Source organism: Sus scrofa, chromosome 1 (genome assembly GCF_000003025.6).
Source record: "Sus scrofa isolate TJ Tabasco breed Duroc chromosome 1, Sscrofa11.1, whole genome shotgun sequence".
Lineage (NCBI taxonomy): Eukaryota > Metazoa > Chordata > Mammalia > Artiodactyla > Suidae > Sus > Sus scrofa.
In genome coordinates this window covers 219,722,586-219,741,322 of record NC_010443.5, presented here as the reverse complement: position 1 = coordinate 219,741,322, position 18,737 = coordinate 219,722,586, and the positions used below count along the sequence as shown (strand labels likewise).

At 40.2% G+C, this 18,737-nt stretch overlaps 1 protein-coding gene across 12 annotated transcripts in view; it reads left to right on the top strand.

Annotated features, from left to right (window-relative positions):
- SMARCA2 (SWI/SNF related, matrix associated, actin dependent regulator of chromatin, subfamily a, member 2) overlaps nt 1-18,737 on the top strand; it is a 190,666-nt gene that overhangs the window by 74,116 nt on the left and 97,813 nt on the right. For all 12 annotated transcript variants that reach the window (XM_021064291.1, XM_021064340.1, XM_021064313.1 and 9 more), the window contains 5 exons: nt 1,005-1,118; nt 10,591-10,698; nt 11,308-11,394; nt 15,221-15,267; nt 17,517-17,683. In XM_021064291.1, the coding sequence (XP_020919950.1) occupies nt 1,005-1,118; nt 10,591-10,698; nt 11,308-11,394; nt 15,221-15,267; nt 17,517-17,683 (523 nt within the window). The remainder of the gene's footprint in view (nt 1-1,004; nt 1,119-10,590; nt 10,699-11,307; nt 11,395-15,220; nt 15,268-17,516; nt 17,684-18,737) is intronic.

The following is an 18,737-nucleotide window of genomic DNA, read 5'->3' as shown; positions in this document are numbered from 1 at the left end:
TGGCGCAGGGGAAATGAATCTGACTAAGGTTGTGGGTTCAATCCCTGGCCTTGCTCAGTGGGTTAAGGATCCAGCATTGCCTTGAGCTGTGGTGTAGGTCACAGACGTGGCTTGGATCTGGCGTTGCTGTGGCTCTGGCCTGGCGTAGCCCAGCAGCTGTAGCTCTGATTCAACCCTTAGCCCCCTCCATATGCTGCGGGTGCAGCCCTGAAAAGACAAAAAGACAAAAAAAAAAAAAGAAGTATGTGCCTGTCCTTTTGATTAGTGATTTCTTAACGGTAGGAATGGAAAGCCACTTAAAATACTTTGGAGAAACTTAAGTTGGAACTATGTGGCTCTTTAAATCTGAGGTATTTTATAGGTACATTTGCCTTTTGTCAGGAATTCATTGGCTTGCCCATTTGTAGAAAGTAACATCAATCAGCTCTGCCCCCTAGAGGTTAATAGAGGAAGGTGACAGAAAAAGCAAAGGATTTATAGTTGGGACTAAACTTGAAGATCAGAGCAGAGTCAGGTAGAGGGGCTTAGAAACCCACCAACACAAACTAGATCTACTCTTCTTTCCGTGTTCATAACTTGTTCCCTCGGTGTGTTTCTGCATCTGAGACAAAGTTGAGACCGTAACTTAAGGCTTTAATTTTAAGAAAAAACAGATTAACTATTGCCCTTTTACTCATGTTCCACCTCAGACTTTAGTCGGCCTTTATTGCAATCATATCCCATAAAATTCTGAGCTGTTAACACTACTGATCTAAACCTGGTGGCTCTGGGACCTTTTCCCCAGAACTCAGCATTAAGACAAAGACACCCTCTTAAAGGCTTTTTATTACCACCTAGTAGGCAGGTGGGAACAGAATTCTGAGATATATGGGATGGGCATAAACCTGGCCTAAGTGCACATAAAATTTCAATCATATATTGAAACTGATAATACATGTAACATAGTTATTACACAAAACATCCTTAAAAAAAAAATATCAAATTCATTGAAGTTTCTCTTGTAGGTGGACTTAAATGAAGAAGAAACTATATTGATCATCAGGCGTCTACATAAGGTGTTGAGACCATTTTTACTGAGGAGACTGAAGAAAGAAGTTGAATCCCAGCTTCCAGAAAAAGTACGTTGCAAACACAGAAATTGTGGTTCCTTCCCCTGCCGATATATTTGAAGTACCTGCACCTGCAGTGGTGTTTCTGCAACAGCAGGCTTGTATTTTAGTTCCAGGTATCTGGGGAATCTCCTAAAGAGATTCTTACTTTGTTTGTTAGATAGAAGCCAGAGGAGTTAGGGTAGAGAGAGAAGGGAAATTTCAGCATTTCATCTTGAAAAAGCTTTGGGGCAGATTTTATAAACTTAACCAAATTCACTTTATCTCGTGACACTTTAACTTGCATTAACTTATTATATGAATTAACGTTCTATCTTAACTTTAAATTTGTTTTTTAATTTTTTTTATTAATCTCCCTGAGTTCACTGTTGCAGGTGCCGTAAAAGGGTTCTGCTTGTAAGCCAAATAAAGTTATGAGTTTTGAGATGTGTGTCATTATCAAAAGGCCTAGTAAACATTTGCCAGGTTTCCCGGAAATGTGTTTAATATTTGATGCTTGTGATGTCACCATTCTGATAGTAAGTGAAAAATAGAGATCCTGCAGATTACAGACACCTCAACCAGTTAAGCTCCTGAGAACATTTTTAGCAAATATTTTTCAAATTACTTTTTTCAGATTAGTGTTCAGTCCTTTAGAATGTCTTTTGAGCCCTTTGCTCCACATTTTTTGGTCAGATTTGGTCATTTGTTTAATATCTTTCTGATTATAGTTTGGAAACACACGTATTAGATGTGTAAATTTCATTCTCCTAAAGATAGTTTGGCATTGTGAACTCTTTGTTGCATGAGAGTTTGATGTGAGTTTTTTCTTCAGACAGGCCAGTTCTGAAATGTGTTGTACATCATTGTGTTTTTCTGGGTAATGACTCTTTTTGGGGGGGACAGATTGGTTCATCTTGTTCATTTTAAGTGGGAGTTGACAAGATAGTGTACAAAGTTGATCACTTTGCTAGGAGAGGATTTTGTTCCCTAATCCTCTATTCATTAGCAGTTGAAAAAAAAATTTAAATATTAACAGATTCTTATACCATGCTTATCCCAACAAAAGCCTAAATATTTAAGTATTTTGCTAGGAAATGCCTCTTGGGGATTGAAGATTGTTGATGTTTCTTTGTCTTCCCATGGTTGTGGCATCTGTGGGTAACTCCCTTTCTGTTCAGGGTGGACCTTAGTTACTGAATAAGCTGAGGAATGAGCACAGTGGTCATGTGACTGCCTGGAATTATTTTTTAGCATAATGTTACCAAGACCCTGCAAGTTAAAGAGATGGAATGTTAAAGATTTTAATTTGTCCCATACTTCCTTTCATTTCTTTAGAAGAGTTATGAAATAAAAAGGCAATTAGCTGAAGTTCTTCCTTTATTCACTCCATAAAACTTCTTAATCTGGTTTACTTATTTCCAGGGATGGCTAATATGGATAGATTTTTTTTTAAAAAGCACATTGCAAGTTGAAAGTAGGCTCTGTTTTAAGAAAATCTGTTATGTTAAAATCCAAACTTTTGCAGCATGAGGATTATGAGGTGAGTGGTTATATCACAAAGGAATTCTTTACTACAGTATTTCGTGGCGCTTTTCACAAGAAAGCTCCCTCAGTGTTGGTAAATTGAAAAAAGTACTAAGATTAGATTTTCAAGAGCATGTTTTCTGCATAAGGTACTCTTGCACTCTTTAATACCCAGATCACTATATTGAGGTCTGTTAAGCACCCTGTGTATGATATGCAGACAGATCTCATTTTATTACATTTTGCTCTGTTGCCCTTCACAGATACAGTAGTTTTTACAGATTGAAGGTTTGAGGCAACACTGCGTCAGGCAAGTGTATCAGTGCCATTTTTCCAGCAGCATTTGCTCTCTTCATGGCTCTGTCTCATGTGATTATCTCAGTATTCCAAGCTTTTCCATTGCTGTTTTATTTGTTATGGTGATCTGTTATCAGTGATCTCTGATGTTACTATTGCAAAGAGACTGCCTCATTGAAGGCTCAGATGATGATTAGCATTTTTTAATGATAAAGTACTTTCGATTAAGGTATGTACAGTGTTTTTCAGACATAATGCTATTGTACACTTAATAGACTAGAGTACAGTGTAAATATAATTTATATGTACTAGGAAGCCAAAAAAAATTGTGTGACTCGCTCTATTGCAAGATTCCCTTTCTTTTCTTGGTCTAGTCATGAACCCACTTTATCTCCAAGGTATGTCTGTATTATCTCTGAAGAAGCTACCTTTTCCTGGAGGCAATTTGGTAGAGGGGAAATCAGGGGCTCTGCCTGTCAGAGTGGACCTAGGTCCTCCCTGGATTTTCTGTCTGTTACTGTGTGAACTTAGGCAAGTCACTTAACCCAGTAGGTCTCAGTGTTCTCATCAGTGACCTGGAAAATACATAATACCTGCTCCATAGAAGAGGATTAAATGAATACAGTCCTTACAACACTATGCCTGGCACATACGTGGTAAGCACTCAACTGGTAATAGCTGCATCACTTGGCATGTGTATGTAGCTGTTGTTGATGTGGTTTAGCCAGTGTTCACTCTTTGCTTTTTCTGCCTTGTTCAGATTTTTTTACCTGGGGAAAATTGGCCATATAAATGTCATGCTTGGGGGTAAAGAGTTTTCTTCTACCACCATCTGCTTGTAGCCACAAACAACGTATTTGTCTTTCTCAGGCTGTACAAAGAATCTAGACAGGAATTGTGGCTGATGGCAGGAAAAGACTAAATATTTTATAGAAGTGATATTCAGTTGTTTTTGTGAAAAAGAATAAGTTAGGGAAGTGGTTTTCCATTTTAATTTTAATCTGCATATAGTAAAACTCACTTTTTGGTGTATAGTTCTCTGAGTTTTAACAAGTGTACAGCTACGTTAATTGTGCCCACAATCAAAATACAGAACATTTCTGCCTGCCTGGTGCTATCACTTTTTAGTCAACCTTCCCTCTATCCTTAGCCTCATGCCTCTGTTAATTTGTTCTCCATCCCTACAGCTTTGCCTTTTCCAGAATGTCATATGAATGGAGTCAGACAATATATCTCATCAGACTTTTGCATCTGGTTTTTCATTCAGCATAATGAATTTGAAACACATCCAAAGCATTGGATGTATCATTAGTTGGTTCATTTTTATTGCTGGAGAGTGTTCTATTATATGGATGCACTATGGTTTGTTTATCCATTTCACTGAGGGACATTTGGGTTGTTTCTAGTTTTTGACAATTATGTATAAGGCTGCTATAAACATTTGTGTAGAGGTTTTTGTGTAAACATAGGTTTTCATTTCATTTTAGTAACTATCTAAGAGTGGGATTGCTTGGTCATATGGTAAAGGTATATGTAACTTTGTAAAAAACTTCTGAACGCTTTTCTAAGGAGTTTGAACCCTTTTGTAGTCCCACTGGCAGTGAGTGTATGAGCATTCTAGATTCTCATTCAGTACTTAGTACTGTCAGCTTATTAACATTGCTGGCCATTTCAGTAATGGTGTGCTGGTATCTTATAAATTAATTCACAGTTTTCTAATGTCCAGTGACATTGAGCATCTTCATGTGCTTATCTGGTACTCATTTGATGAATACTATTTTATTTTTGGATTATTTCTTTTTTATTTTTTGACTTTTATATATATAAGTCATAAAAATAAAAATAATAAAAAAAGAACCAACTGTACTTACACCTGACTGTACATATATGTGTGTGTGTACACACACATATGTGTCTAAATATGCTAAAATATGTATATAATGTCTGAGAAGAACTAGAATTGGCCATACCTAAAATTCACCCTGATTTTGATATAATCTGTGTAAAAACAATCAGAAAGCTTTGTTTAGATGGGCAACTTTTATATTCATTGTATAAACATTTGGAGTGCTGATGTAATTAATCATTGCTTTGTTCCTCTCTCATGCCATGGATTCCAGAACCTGGGACTTTCATAAATTTAATCTTCATCGTTTAGAAATCTCAAATCACAAAGTAATATATCACACACAGTAGTTTGGGTTCATTATTCTAGTAATATATCCTTTTGGGAGGAAAATTATAAGTGAGGAATAGTACTGAGGGAGAAACTATGAATAACGCTTAACTACTTCTTCAGGGTTATGTGGGAGGAGGTCTGGGCCAATGGAACCACCTGATTCCACTCCTTGAAGGAACTTGTTTGATCATTTACTAACATAAGAATTTTTTTTTTCTTTTTTTTTTTTTTTTTTTTTTTTTGTCTTTTTGCTATTTCTTGGGCCGCTCCTGCAGCACTTGGAGGTTCCCAGGCTAGGGGTCAAATCGGAGCTGTAGCCACCGGCCTACGCCAGAGCCACAGCAACGCAGGGTCCGAGCTGCGTCTGAGACCTACGCCACAGCCCACGGCAACGCCTGATCGTTAACCCACTGAGCAAGGCCAGGGACCGAACCCGCAACCTCATGGTTCCTAGTCGGATTCGTTAACCACTGCGCCACGACGGGAACTCCCTATATTTAGTTTTTTAAGGAACCTCCGTACTGACCTCCATAGTGGTTGTACCAATTCACATCCCCACCAACTGTGTAAGATGGTTCCCTTTTGTCCATACCCTCTCCGACATTTATTGTTTGTAGACTTTTTGATGATGGCCATTCTGTCTGGTGTGAGGTAACACCACATTGTAGTTTTAACTTGCATTTCTGTAATAATTAGTGATGTCGATCATCTTTTCAAGTGGTTTTTGGCCATCTGTCTGTCTTCTTTGGAGAAATGTCTAGATCTTCTGCCCATTTTTTTTGTGAATGGGTATATATATATATATATGTGTGTGTGTGTGTGTGTGTATATACATAATCTCAATGAGATGTTTGTATATTTTGGAGATGAATCTCTTGTCAATTGCTTCATTAGCAAAGATTTTTCTCTCATTCTGTGGGTTGTCTTTTTGTTTGTTTTTTACGGTTTTCTTTGCTGTGCAAAAGCTTTTAACTTTAATTAGGTCCCATTGGTTTACTTTTGTTTTTATCTTCATTCTAGGAGGTAGATCAAACAAGCTATTGGTGCAGTTTATGTTAAAGAGTGTTTTGCCTATGTTTTCCTCTAGTTTTATAATGTCTGGCTTTACATTTAGGTCCTTAATCCATTTTGAGTTTATTTTTGTGTATGGTATTCAAGAATGTATTAATTTCATTCTTTTGCATGTAGCTGTCCAGTTACCCCAGCACCACTTATTGAAGAGACTGTCTTTCTTCCACTCTATGTTCTTACCTCCTTTGTAATAAATTAGTTGAACATAGGTGCTTGGGTTTATTTCTGGGCTCTTTATCCTGTTCCATTGATCTATGTGTCTCTTTTTATGCTAGTATTATGCTGTTTTGATTACTGTAGTTTTGTAGTGTAGACTGAAGTCAGGGAACCTGATTCCTCCAGTTCCAATTTTCTTTTTCAATATTGGTTCTTCGAGGTCTTTTGTGTTTCTCTACAAATTTTAAATGTTTGTCCTGGTTCTGTGATGAATATATTGGTAACTTGATAGGGATGCCCTATTTTACATATAATTTGAAAATAATATCCCAATGGCTCTCATAAGCCTAAGTTGTTGGGAGAATCATCTGTATTAAAGAGTCATAGATTTTATTTCCTACAGCACCAGCATATTTTGAGGCTAATTAAGTGCCATCCCATTTTTGGGCTGTGGACTCAGATCCAGCAGAGTTTAAGATGGTGTGATTATCATGGAAACCTACCTCACCTTGACACTGTCAGTCTGTGCGTCTGCTTTAGAAATGTTGAGACTGCCCTTTTCTCACTGCATAGCTCTGGCAGGTTGCTCTGGGCACTGTACAGCACTTGGGCCAGGCTGGAGGGTGCAGAAGCTCTACCAGAAATTGGAGGCATGGTGTGAGATGTCACTAAACAATGACCTGGCAAGCAAAGGCAGTGGCATCCCACCCCATCGAGATGAGGGATCCAGGCATTCAAGTGCCTTAGGGCAGGGGTCTCTGAATACACACACAGGTGTACCTGTGGGAGTTGGGGTGGGGGGAGTGCTTACTAGTAATCCATTGAGGTGTAGAAAAAAGATTTTAGGACCTCTATTTATATTAATTTTTCTCTTAAAATTAACCAAAATTAAGCATTATTGATTTAACATATAGTCAGACACTGACACCCGTGTGGTATGTATGCACATCGAAAAGTCAAGGTACCTGGCTTAGACTGTGTAGGCTGTGGGGAGACAGGGACAAAATGTGAGAGGGAGCACCCCCACCTTTGGCATCGGTCATCCATTCACCCTCTCAGCCTGGTTCCTTTGCTTTTTGCCTTTTGTGAGCATCGTGGGTTTTCCCATATCCAGATGAAAGAGTTTTAGGATGATCTCATTTTAACTGAACTAACATCCTTGGCCCTCAGAATGGATGAAGGGTTTAAAAAAAAATCTGCGAAGGATCACAGGTTAAAAATAAGATAAGTAACATAAGCATAGGTGGATAATGGGAAAAGGGCAGTCCTGCCACTTTTCCTATCACAGAGAATCAGGTTGGCCAAACTGCCCAAAAAAATTAGATGTCATCAAATTGGCTGCTTGAAATGTAGATATAAATCAAGTGCCTATAACATGGACCCTTGTCTTAAAAATAACTTGTGTTTGAGACTTAAATATAGCACATGCATCTAAGTAATAACTACATTTATGGGTGTGTGGGAAGAGGTGCTTTAGCGCTTTCTGTTAAGGGATTGCCATGGGAAAACCAAATAACCACTTCTTTGAGTGACATGAAAATTGACTTTGGGTGATAGATTGAGGAAGATTTTACACAAAGCCCTCAGGGGAGAGTAAGATTTAGAAAGTAGGCATTACAACTAAGGACCCTCACCCTGGGCCTAGAGAAGAGTACAAAACAAGCAAAAAAAATGGAATGGCTTGGATTTGTTTGGGAAGTTACAGGGAGCAAATGTAAAATGTAGTTGTGAAACTAACCAGCTTCTAGTATCCTAACAGTGCAAGGGAGGAGGGTTGGCAGGGACCTCTCCTTCCTACAGCAAGTCCAGGGATGAGCTCATTTCTCTGCTGACGTGGCTGACGTAGGGATATCTGACATCCCTGTGTGTGTGTGGTGCAGGCCTCCTGCTCCCCAGACTCCCTCCCTTCCAGCTCTTAGCGGCCTCTCACTGATGGGAAGGGGGTTGAGGGTCCAGTCCCTCATTCTGGATCTGCTATCTCCTAATGCGCTTACAAACAAGCCTTTGACATCTTTTCCACATTCAGGAAGGTGTGCACAAGCTGTCTGGCAGGGAGGCCCAGGGGAAGATGAACATCGGGGCAGAACTGGGAAGTCTGAACATCTCCTTGGTCATCCTTAGCTTAAAGCTTGAGAAGTGGGATCTGGTTCGATCCTAACTGCACCAGTAAATAGGTGCATCATTTCAACCCATCACTTAACCTTTCTGATGCTCAGGTTCCTTATCTATAAAGTTCAGACACCAACAAATGTATCTCCTATAGCTCTTGTTTGGTGAAATGAGAGAAGACACATTGAGCACTTTTCACATGGCCTGGTCCATAGAAACAGCTCAATAGTATTAAGCCTTGGGTGTCTATTTTTTTCTTTTCTTTTCTTTCTTTTTTTTTTTTTTTTGTCTTTTTAGGGCTGTACCTGTGGCATATGTAAATTCCCAGGCTAGGGGTTGAATCAGAGCTGTAGCCACCAACCTACACCAGAGCCACAGCAACGCGGGATCCAAGCTGCGTCTGCAACCCACACCACAGCTCATGGTAACGCTGGATCCTTAACCCACTGAGCGAGGCCAGGGATCAAACCCGTGTTACCACTGAGCCACAACAGGAACTCCATCCTGGGTGTCATTTTTATCATTATACTCGTTAAAGTCTGAAACGGTTTAATATTTTTCTTCGCCATGATCAAATTTCTTTGAAAGTTAACGTTGACGTACTTTACAAACATGATGTGATCAAGTCTGTAAAACACAGAGTCTTTATTAAGTGCCTCCTTATTTATTAAACTGGGAGTTTTTTTTCCCTCCTTTTAATGGCCAAGAAGATCATTCAAAACTAAAGCAAGTTTATGGCAGGTCACTTGCTTTTCTTAACTTTTCTGCCAAAGCACCAAGCTCTCTGCAGTCTGATTTGGTGCATCCAAACGAGTGGCAAAAGGCTATTAATTGCAGTTCCATCTGGCCTGACAGGTTCCTTCTCAGCAACAACTGAATGAATATTCAACTTCTCTTCATCTGTGACCTCCTTGCCCTGGCCCTCAGAGCTGAAAATAACCTGATCATTTTTAATCAGTTTGTTAAACATTAGGCAGCTTGCTGATTTACTTTTAATCACATTCTGCAGATTTCTAGGCATTAATCTGACATTTATGATGAAAATTGCACATTTGTATTCTGGGGATTTTTTTTAATAAAGAAAAACAATAATAGGAAATAATCAAGGAAGACTTTATGCGTTAGGAGCATGTGAGGAATATTGCAGGTGTGTGCGAAGCCACCAGCACGTGAATTCCCTTTAACTATTTTAAATTGGATTTTTCAGTTATTTCGAGTGGGAAGCACAAGAGGCCTTGCCTCTAAAGAAGATGATCATAAAATTGCATCCAATTGTGCCTGTTATCCTTACTAGATGGTATCCTCTCAGCCTTCAGAAGTGGATCTTAGTTATGTGTAGTCAACCTATGGCTCTTATCAATCTGCTTTTAGGCTCAGTGTTGGGGATAGCCAACTATGACTATTTTAAAAAATGTCTTGCACAGTTCCCTTTGTGGCTCAGCAGGTTAAGAACTCACTTAGTATCTGTGATGGTGAGGGTTCAATCCATGGCCTCACTCAGCGGATCTGGCGTTCGTCATGAGCTGTGGTGTAGGTTGCAGACACGACTCATATCCTTTGTTGCTGTGGCTGAGGCTGTGGCTGGCAGTTCCAGCTCCAGTTTGACCCCTAGCCTGGGAACTTCCACATGCTGCAGGTTCAGCCCTAAAAAGCAAATACATACATACATACATACATACATACATACATACATACATAAAATAAGAATTATCTTCCAAAGAAAATCAGAGGATATTGGCCAGGTGGTGTTTCTCTTAAAGCTATTCAATTCATAGAAAAGAATCTATTGGGAAGCAGAGTTAAGATTCAAAACAAAACAAAATTCTGTATTGAACATCTTTGAAATTGAACAGTTTGCAATCTACTCTCTATTTCTGTCTCTCAAATGTGGACCAAGTCAAGAAGTTTCAGAAAACATGACCCCAGCCTCAAGGACATATGTAACCTTTGAAGGTCCCTTCGTTATCGTGTTTCCTTTAGTGATGACTATGGTCTCCTCCATCACCACCATCATCGCACCTTCCACTCCTTGAATCCAAGAACAGGAAAGAGCAGCCCCTTCACGGTTCCAGGAGTGCCACCAGCAGCCATATCTCCATGGTCTTCTCCAAACAGGTACCTTTCTTCTCCTGCTCTCACCTACTTGTGTTCTTTTTTCTCCAGGTTGAATATGTGATCAAGTGTGACATGTCAGCTTTGCAGAAGATTCTTTATCGTCATATGCAAGCCAAAGGCATCCTCCTCACAGATGGTTCTGAGAAAGATAAGAAGGTACGATGCAGAGGATAATGCAACTGAAGGTGCTGTCATATATCTTCTTAGGGCTGTGATGCCAGATGCTCCCAGGAAACATCCCTGCTGTGGCGTATTAGTCAAAGCAAATTACTGGGCTTTTAGGGGGAGCTCTTGTTGCTGCCAAAGGCAATCTCTTAGCCTTGTACCTGCAAACTGCTTTGGGGCGGTAAGGCATAGACACCATTTTGGTGTTTATATCACCCAAATAGTTACTCTGCTCATGTCAGTTCTGCACAAAATACATCTGTGGGTGGCATTTCAGAAGGTTTTAAAATCCATTTTCATTTCCTGGGCATCTGTTCCAAGCTTCTATCTTCCCTGAATCCTAGAGAATAGACAGTTACTTCACAAAGCCATCAACTGGACATAATTCCGTCTTATAGAATAAGTTATTTGCAAGGAAGATGTTATATCTAATTCAGAAACTACTTTGTAATAGTAACAGGAACTTTGGACTGCAGGAGATGTAGTCACTGAGAAGACCTGTGGCCTTTTGCTCTTTGTATAGAAGGCTACTTTTTAAAAATTGGAAGTAATCTTATCAGTTACTAACTTCTATTTTGACACCTCTCTACTTGTCCTTAGGGGAAAGGAGGTGCTAAGACACTTATGAACACTATCATGCAATTGAGAAAAATCTGCAATCACCCCTATATGTTTCAGCACATTGAGGTAAGTCTGCCTTCTCTGTTGGGACCCTGATCCTGATTGTGCTGTTCCTACTAATGCTATATAGTAAATAAAAGAGGGTTAAAATGTGTAGACGTGGAAACAACATGGTCTGATAGCTTGACAGCAGAATTAACAAACCTGAATTTTCTGGATATGGATTCTCATTGGCATCAAACACTTGAGCATCTGGAATTTTATAACCAGGAGTTTAAAGTAGTGAGAAAATGTTGTAAGCTCTGGCTCATTATGTGGGTTTGGATGAGTACTGTGAATTGCACTGTTACGGTAGGAGCTCTGAAATTGAAGATAATGATAAATACATCCAGGTTCCCTTCAGAGGGATGCTGTGAAAATTATTAAAATAATGTATTTATACCCCTTGAAGAGAAAGATGTTCCTGAAATATTTTCTCTGTAAAGGTCACTGACTTTAATCTGTTACTTAAATTTGTATTTTTTTCCTTTCTGGCTTCTGTCATGATGAGGTACATCTAGGCTTTTATCCTGATGCTCTGGTCTCTAGGAAGCTATTTTTAAGAGAGAAGACATTTTCTGCCCTGTTCACTACAAGTTAATGTGTTTCCTAAGTTGACAAAGTTCCCCCTCAGTAGGAGCCATTGAATTGAGCGGGAAGGAAAAGGAGCCACAGTTGTAGGCTCTACTTTTCACTGTTGCCCCTGAGGCATATGATCCTGGTGGCAGTTATTTGTCAGGACGGAGCTTACTTTCCACTATAGATGAGCAGGAGGCATGGGGCAAGTCTCTGCAGCCTCCATGCCTGCACCAATTTAGTAATAAATAAATAGAAGTTTCAAGCATCTTTAACTTTCAGGAGCATATTCCTGGAAATGAGACTTTGACATATTCTTGACTTTGAAGATGCTTTTTTTTCTCTCCTTTGTTTTTTGTAATCATGCTTATTATTGCTCATTCTCTCCCTATCCTGGGTTCCTGGCCCAACTGTGGTGGGAAAGTAGAAAAACTCCTGATGCTGATGGTGCCTTAGGGACAGATATGACCTTTTTTCTTTCTTTTTACAACCACACCTGTGGCATCTAGAAGTTCCCAGGCTAGGGGTCGAATTGGAGCTGCAGCTGAACCAGCATAGCACCACCAGATCCAAGCCGTATCTGTGCCCTATGCCACAGCTTGTGGCAATGACAGATCCTTAACCCAGTGAATGAGGCTAGAGGTAGAGACTCTGTCCTCCCAAACATTATGTTGGGTTCTTAACCCGCTGAACTGCAATGGGAATTCCAGGGACTCGACGACATTTTATAGAGTTAAAAAGCCATTAATCTAAGTCAAGTGACAACAGCAACTACAGTAAAGGAAAGAAGGAAGAAAGGAAGGCAAGCAGGCAGGCAGGCAGGCAGATTGGTCCCACCAACAAGCCTATTTAGACATGGAGTAGAAGGAGAACCAACTGTGCAGTATTGCGTCCATACCCCAGGCCTCTTTTAGCTGTGATCTGGTGTAAGTCACTCAGCATCTCCAAGCATAGCATATTTGACTTATCATCAGATGGTAGTAGATTATAGGACCGGCAGAAGGATAAACTTTAAAAAAAATCACATATGGGAAGTTCCTCTTGTGGCTCAGCGGTAACGAGCCCGACTAGTATCCATGAGGATGTGGGTTTGATCCCTAGCCCTGCTCAGTGGGTTAAAGGTCCAGTGTTGCTGTGAGCTGTGGTGTAGGTCACAGATGCAGCTCAGATCCCACATTGCTATAGCTGTGGCATAGGCTGGCAGCTGCAGCTCCAATTCAACCCCTAACCTGGGAACTTCCATATGCCATGGGTGAGGCCCTTAAAAAAAAAAAAAAAAAAAAAAAGTCACATATGAAGTATCTGGTGAACCAATACTGTGATAAACAGGATGTAAGCCATTAATAAACGAGTGGGAGGGGTGTGCATGTTGAGCTGGGGATGCCAAAAAAAAAAAGGTCTAATGATGAAAAATGATTGGGGTCATGTCCGGTTAACCTGTCATCCACTGTCTTATTTTTCCTAAAAGCAGTGTTAAGATATTTACTCTGCACAAGTATAGAGGGGTTTGAGAATTTAGAAAAGATGAAAATGAAGTGTCAATCTGACTTCATTTTTATTATCATGCAAAAAAACATCTTGGGCCAGGTCAGGAAGGGGGAGGAGGCCTTCTAGCCTCAAACTTCTGTCTGAAGCACCTGAGAAGGGGTATAGGAGGGGCATCAAAGAAGCTAAGTTTAAGTTTAACACACCCTCCTCTGCCTGCTTAGCTACATTTTAATGAGCAGTCAGTAGAAAGACCAATTTGATTTGCAATGTTTTTTGACATAAAAAACTTTCAGGAGCATGTTCCTAGAAATGAGACGCACAGTTATTGGCAGATGCATCACGGTTGTGAAGCAGAGATGCTGTGTGCCTTTTGCTTTTGTCTTCATTTTGTTTGCTTACACATCCTTTGTTCGTACCATATCATGCCAGAAACCCAGCCTCACAACCAGGCACACTGCCTCCCCGGGTACTTTCCAACCAGCAACATGAAGACGGTGTTTTTAATATGCTGCTGATATCCGGCCTTATCACCATCCACCGACATGTCTGTCATCTTAGAGTCAGGGATGGGGCCTAAAAATCTAGTAAGGAATGGCCACCTATAGAGAGGGAAGGCATGGTTCTTGGAGTCAGGGTAGGGTTTTGGCCCTAGTCCATGGTTGTTAGTTTTGCCAACAGGGCAGCTTCCTGAGGTGCTAGGGTCCAACATCAATGATGGACATGTCTGGGAGTAGAGCCCAAAGGGAAAGATCTGGTTCCCTTGGAGGAAAGCTTCAGTGCTCTGGGAAGGAAGGGGAACAGAAAAGGGAGACAGCTGGCAGTTAATGTGAAGGTGTGACGTGCTCTCCTTCCCCAGATGGTCTCCCTTTCCATGAAAATCACACGGAGAACCACCGTTTATTTCTTCTACATGGTCAGAGAGGAGAGAATTCTGTGATTGAATTCTGTATTTACAGAGTGGAAGCCGGTCATCTGAAGGGGGGTGTACATTTAAGGCCTTATTTGTGTATCGTATAGAAAAGCACAGTACAGAAGAGATGTTAGGATTTCACTGGCCTAAGATTTACAATATATAGCACACAGATAATCATTACTTTTACTGTTAAATATTTCCTTGATTAATCTTGATTTGCTTATAGTAAGCTCTTTCTCTAGTCTAGACAATAAGCTCCTTTGGGTAGATACTTTATTTTTTTTCTGGGTTCCCCAGTACTTGCCTAGCCCAGCCCTGGGCCAGTAAACACTTAATCACAGTTGATGTGTGAACTAACTCCGTCATCTCAATATGAGAGTCTAGAGACTTTTGGCAGCACAAGATACATTTGGCAGAACTGTAGTCTGAATTCAGAGATTTTTAGTTTCTGGTTCATGCTATAACAAGTATTTTCTCGCTTATTCCTTATTGTATTGAACTGGGCTATAGAAATAGGCTGACCTCACCTGGAGAATAATAATAATAATTATTATTATTTTTGTCTTTTTGTCTTTTCTAGGGCCACACCTGCGGCATATGGAGGTTCCCAGGCTAGGGGTCGAATCGGAACTATAGCCGCCAGCCTATGCCAGAGCCACAGCAACTCGGGATCCGAGCCGCATCTGCAACCTACACCACAGCTCACGGCGATGCTGGATCCTTAACCCACTGAGCGAGGCCAGGAATTGAACCCACAACCTCATGGTTCCTAGTCAGATCTGTTAACCACTGAGCCACAACAGGAACTCCTAGAATAATTATTAAGTTAAAAATTATATACCTGTTTTTTAAAATCATGTTCTCTTTCTTTTAAAGGAATCCTTTGCAGAACACCTGGGCTATTCAAATGGGGTCATCAATGGGTAAATCTTAATTTTTTTTCTTCCCCCAAATAGTTTGTTAATCTTATGTAAACTTTTCTCGCTACACTGTTTTCCCATCACACAAGATACATATTGCCAGTCTCCTCAGCCCTCCCCTCTCCTTCGCAGAGGGTACAGAAGTTGTTAACCAGAACGATATCAGCATTCTCTTTTACTTTACTAGCATAAATTACCACATGCCTTGAGCAAGTGGCTATTCAGAGAACATAGATCTCCTTTAATAGACTTAATAGTGTCCTAGTGTCCTAAAAACGTCGTCCGAGCTTCAAAGGGTCATTACTTATAACTAGTAGTATGGCTTGAGCTCAAGGAGAATTTATCCTATGAAATTTCAAGTTGATAGTTAACATGAACATGCATGAGAGGAAATGTCTGATCTGCTATAAATATATATGACTTCACAGTGATTTGTTAGAGTATGATCTGTGTAAGAAATGTTTTTCATTACCTGGAAGAGAATCATGCCTGCAGCACCACCAAAACAGAGCCTTGCATTAATAGAAATTCTCTGTCTGGCTTGTTTGGTACCAGGAAAATTTTTATGAGGATCATGGGGTCCTCTGTGGATCCCAAGGGTAGGCTGTGTCCCCGGTGTAAGCTCCGGGAATTGGAAGCCATCCAGAACCAGTGCCACTAGGCGCTCCCACTTCTCCTTTTCGTCCTTTTCTCTGGGTCCTCTGTTCACTCTTGGTGCCATCACATGGCCTTGGGGTGTTTGGAGGGTGGTTCTCAGCACAGGGAACACTTGAAACTGTATCTCTTCACTGTGTCATAAAAGCAGCTACCAGTGATACATTTCAATGTCATAGACTAGACCTCACGTGCACTGCTGAGCTTTCCCAACAATATCATCTCTGTAACACATCCCTGTTGATAAAAGAGGAAAGCAGTTTCTTGTGGAAGAAAAAAGCTGTACTTTAGCTCCTTGACAAGCTTCTCTATTTGACAGCCCTCAGCCATCATATTTCCATGTGAATTTCTATGTAACCCTGTCCCCTCCCCAATCACAGTGTACATGGTGATCATTTAAAAAGATGTCACATCTTGTCACTGCCCTGTTTAAAACCCATTGATGGCTTTTCATTGCCCTTAAAACTAAAACTAACAGAGCTCTACAGCATCAGTTCTCTCCTCCTACCCTCTTTACCTCCGCTCTCATCCCCCAGTCCCCGCCCCCAAAACACACACACATTTATGCTTAAGCCACACACACACACACACACACACACACACACACACACTGTTTTTTTAATTCCTCAGACTCACCAGGTTCTTTTACTCTTCCGGGCCTTTGCACACTCTCTTTCTACTTCTTGGAATCTCCTGCTCTCTGCTTCCAAGCCTCCCTTTTTCACCTGGTTGTATTTTGCTATTTCAGATTTTACCCTTACTGTTGTCTCTTCAGTGGGGTCACCCTTGATAGTCTAAACCAGTGGCTGCCATTTTTTTTTTTCTGCACAGGGCCAGATCTCAAATGTTTTCACCTTTGCTGGCCAGAAAGTCTGTGTCTCACCTGCTCCACTTTGCCACAGTAGCAAACTGGAGCAGGTGAAAGCAGCCATAGGCAAGCCGAAATGAGCCAGCATGGCTGTGTTCCAATAAGACTTCATTTTCAAAACAAGTTGCAGTCCAGGGCCAACATTTTGCCAAACTCTGATCTAATCTAAAGACGGTATCACGTGTTGTGATGAGTTCTCATAGCCACTTGCTATTTTTGTGTTTAGTATTTATCACAAGTTGTCATGACCCATTTGGAAAGCAGGGATTCTATTTTGCTTCTACACATGCCAAGCATTGCGCTTGGCACATAGTAGGTCCTCATTTAAAAATGAATCTTAAATGCCCTTAATTAGTAATTTTATGTACTGAATAAGTAGAGATTTAAGGAAATGGCAGTATATAATGTATGTCTGTATTAGAGAGAGGGAGAGAGATTTGAGAGAGACAGAACATATTAGAAACCTAAGGTTTCCTTTTCTTCCTGGACTCTATTAGAACCCAGAATGTATAATGCACTCTTTATGGGTTTTGTTTGAATGTATTTTCTTCTTCCATGAAATACTGTTGGTCATTTGGGGAGTGGCTATTCATTCATCCATTCCTTCACTCTGTAGCTGTTCATTGAAAGTTTGCTATGCACAAGGCACTGTGAGAAATTCAGAGCTCTACTGGATCCTTCAAGAAGACAGCAGTAATACTGTCTTCTTGTTTTGCATTTTTGGGTTCAGGGCCGAGCTGTATCGGGCCTCAGGAAAGTTTGAGCTACTTGATCGTATTCTGCCAAAATTGAGAGCGACTAATCACCGCGTGCTGCTTTTCTGCCAGATGACGTCTCTCATGACCATCATGGAGGATTACTTTGCTTTTCGGAACTTCCTTTACCTGCGCCTTGATGGTGAGTGCATAAAGGAATTATTAGGCTTTGAGTCCGCACTACTCAGTGCAGGGGTGATGGGCACTCAGCGGAAAGAGGGGGAAATTGTTGAAGAATTAACTAGTGGGGTGGAGCTTCTCTCCATAGCAGTTTTTATATATCCCAGCCCACAATAAGCTGCAATCATTTGCACAGCTGATTATCCCACATACAAGTCCAGGCAAGTGGACTCAGAATCATTTATAAGAACCACAGTTAAACTAAACCAAACTAAAACGTAAAAACCCTCCTGTCCTTAGACCTGTCTGTTACCTATACCCCATATAGAATATATTGATAAGCCTTTAGCTTTTTCTCTGAAGGCATATTTTAAAGGGATAAAGGTATGTCTCCTTCCATCGGTAACACTGCAGTAGTTCATTTAAGATTACTTCTGTCGTTAAAGCTTCTCCTTTTTTTCTAAGTAGAACATGCTACATGCTATGTTAAGAGATGGGGCTTTATTGTTTCCTGAATTTCTGCAAACTGTAAAATATTTGCCTGATTGTAAGAGGGAAATTTAAATACAATGTTCTAAAAAAATTATAAGAAAATATGAATGGAAGAAAATAAGAGTTTAGGAGAACTTCCTAAATTGCTGTATGATTTGGATGGCAGCCCTAGTGTTTCTGAGATTAAAGATACCAACATTTTCATTCTAGGGCCAGAGGATGACACTTTTAAAGAGTGGTAAATTGGAATAGGGGCTAATTTACAGCCAGGATGGTGTTGAATCCCTGCATATTGTTACTAATACCACTTTTTTTTCTGATGCAATATTCAAGTTATTGTTAAATGGGAAATTTAAAGTTTATGTTCCATTAAAAGGTTTTGTTTTATTTTCAGTCTTACATTTTTGTCCCCTTTTGCCATGAGTTAAGAGATAGCTGATATATTCCCATCCTCGGACGTGCTGTCTGTTCTCTTACTTGACTTTTTAAGTGAGTTCTCTGTGTAGTCTGCCTCTTAGGGCATTATTGATTTTTAAATTAATTATACCTTCTGACAGACTTGATTTTTTTTTTTTTAAGTCTTA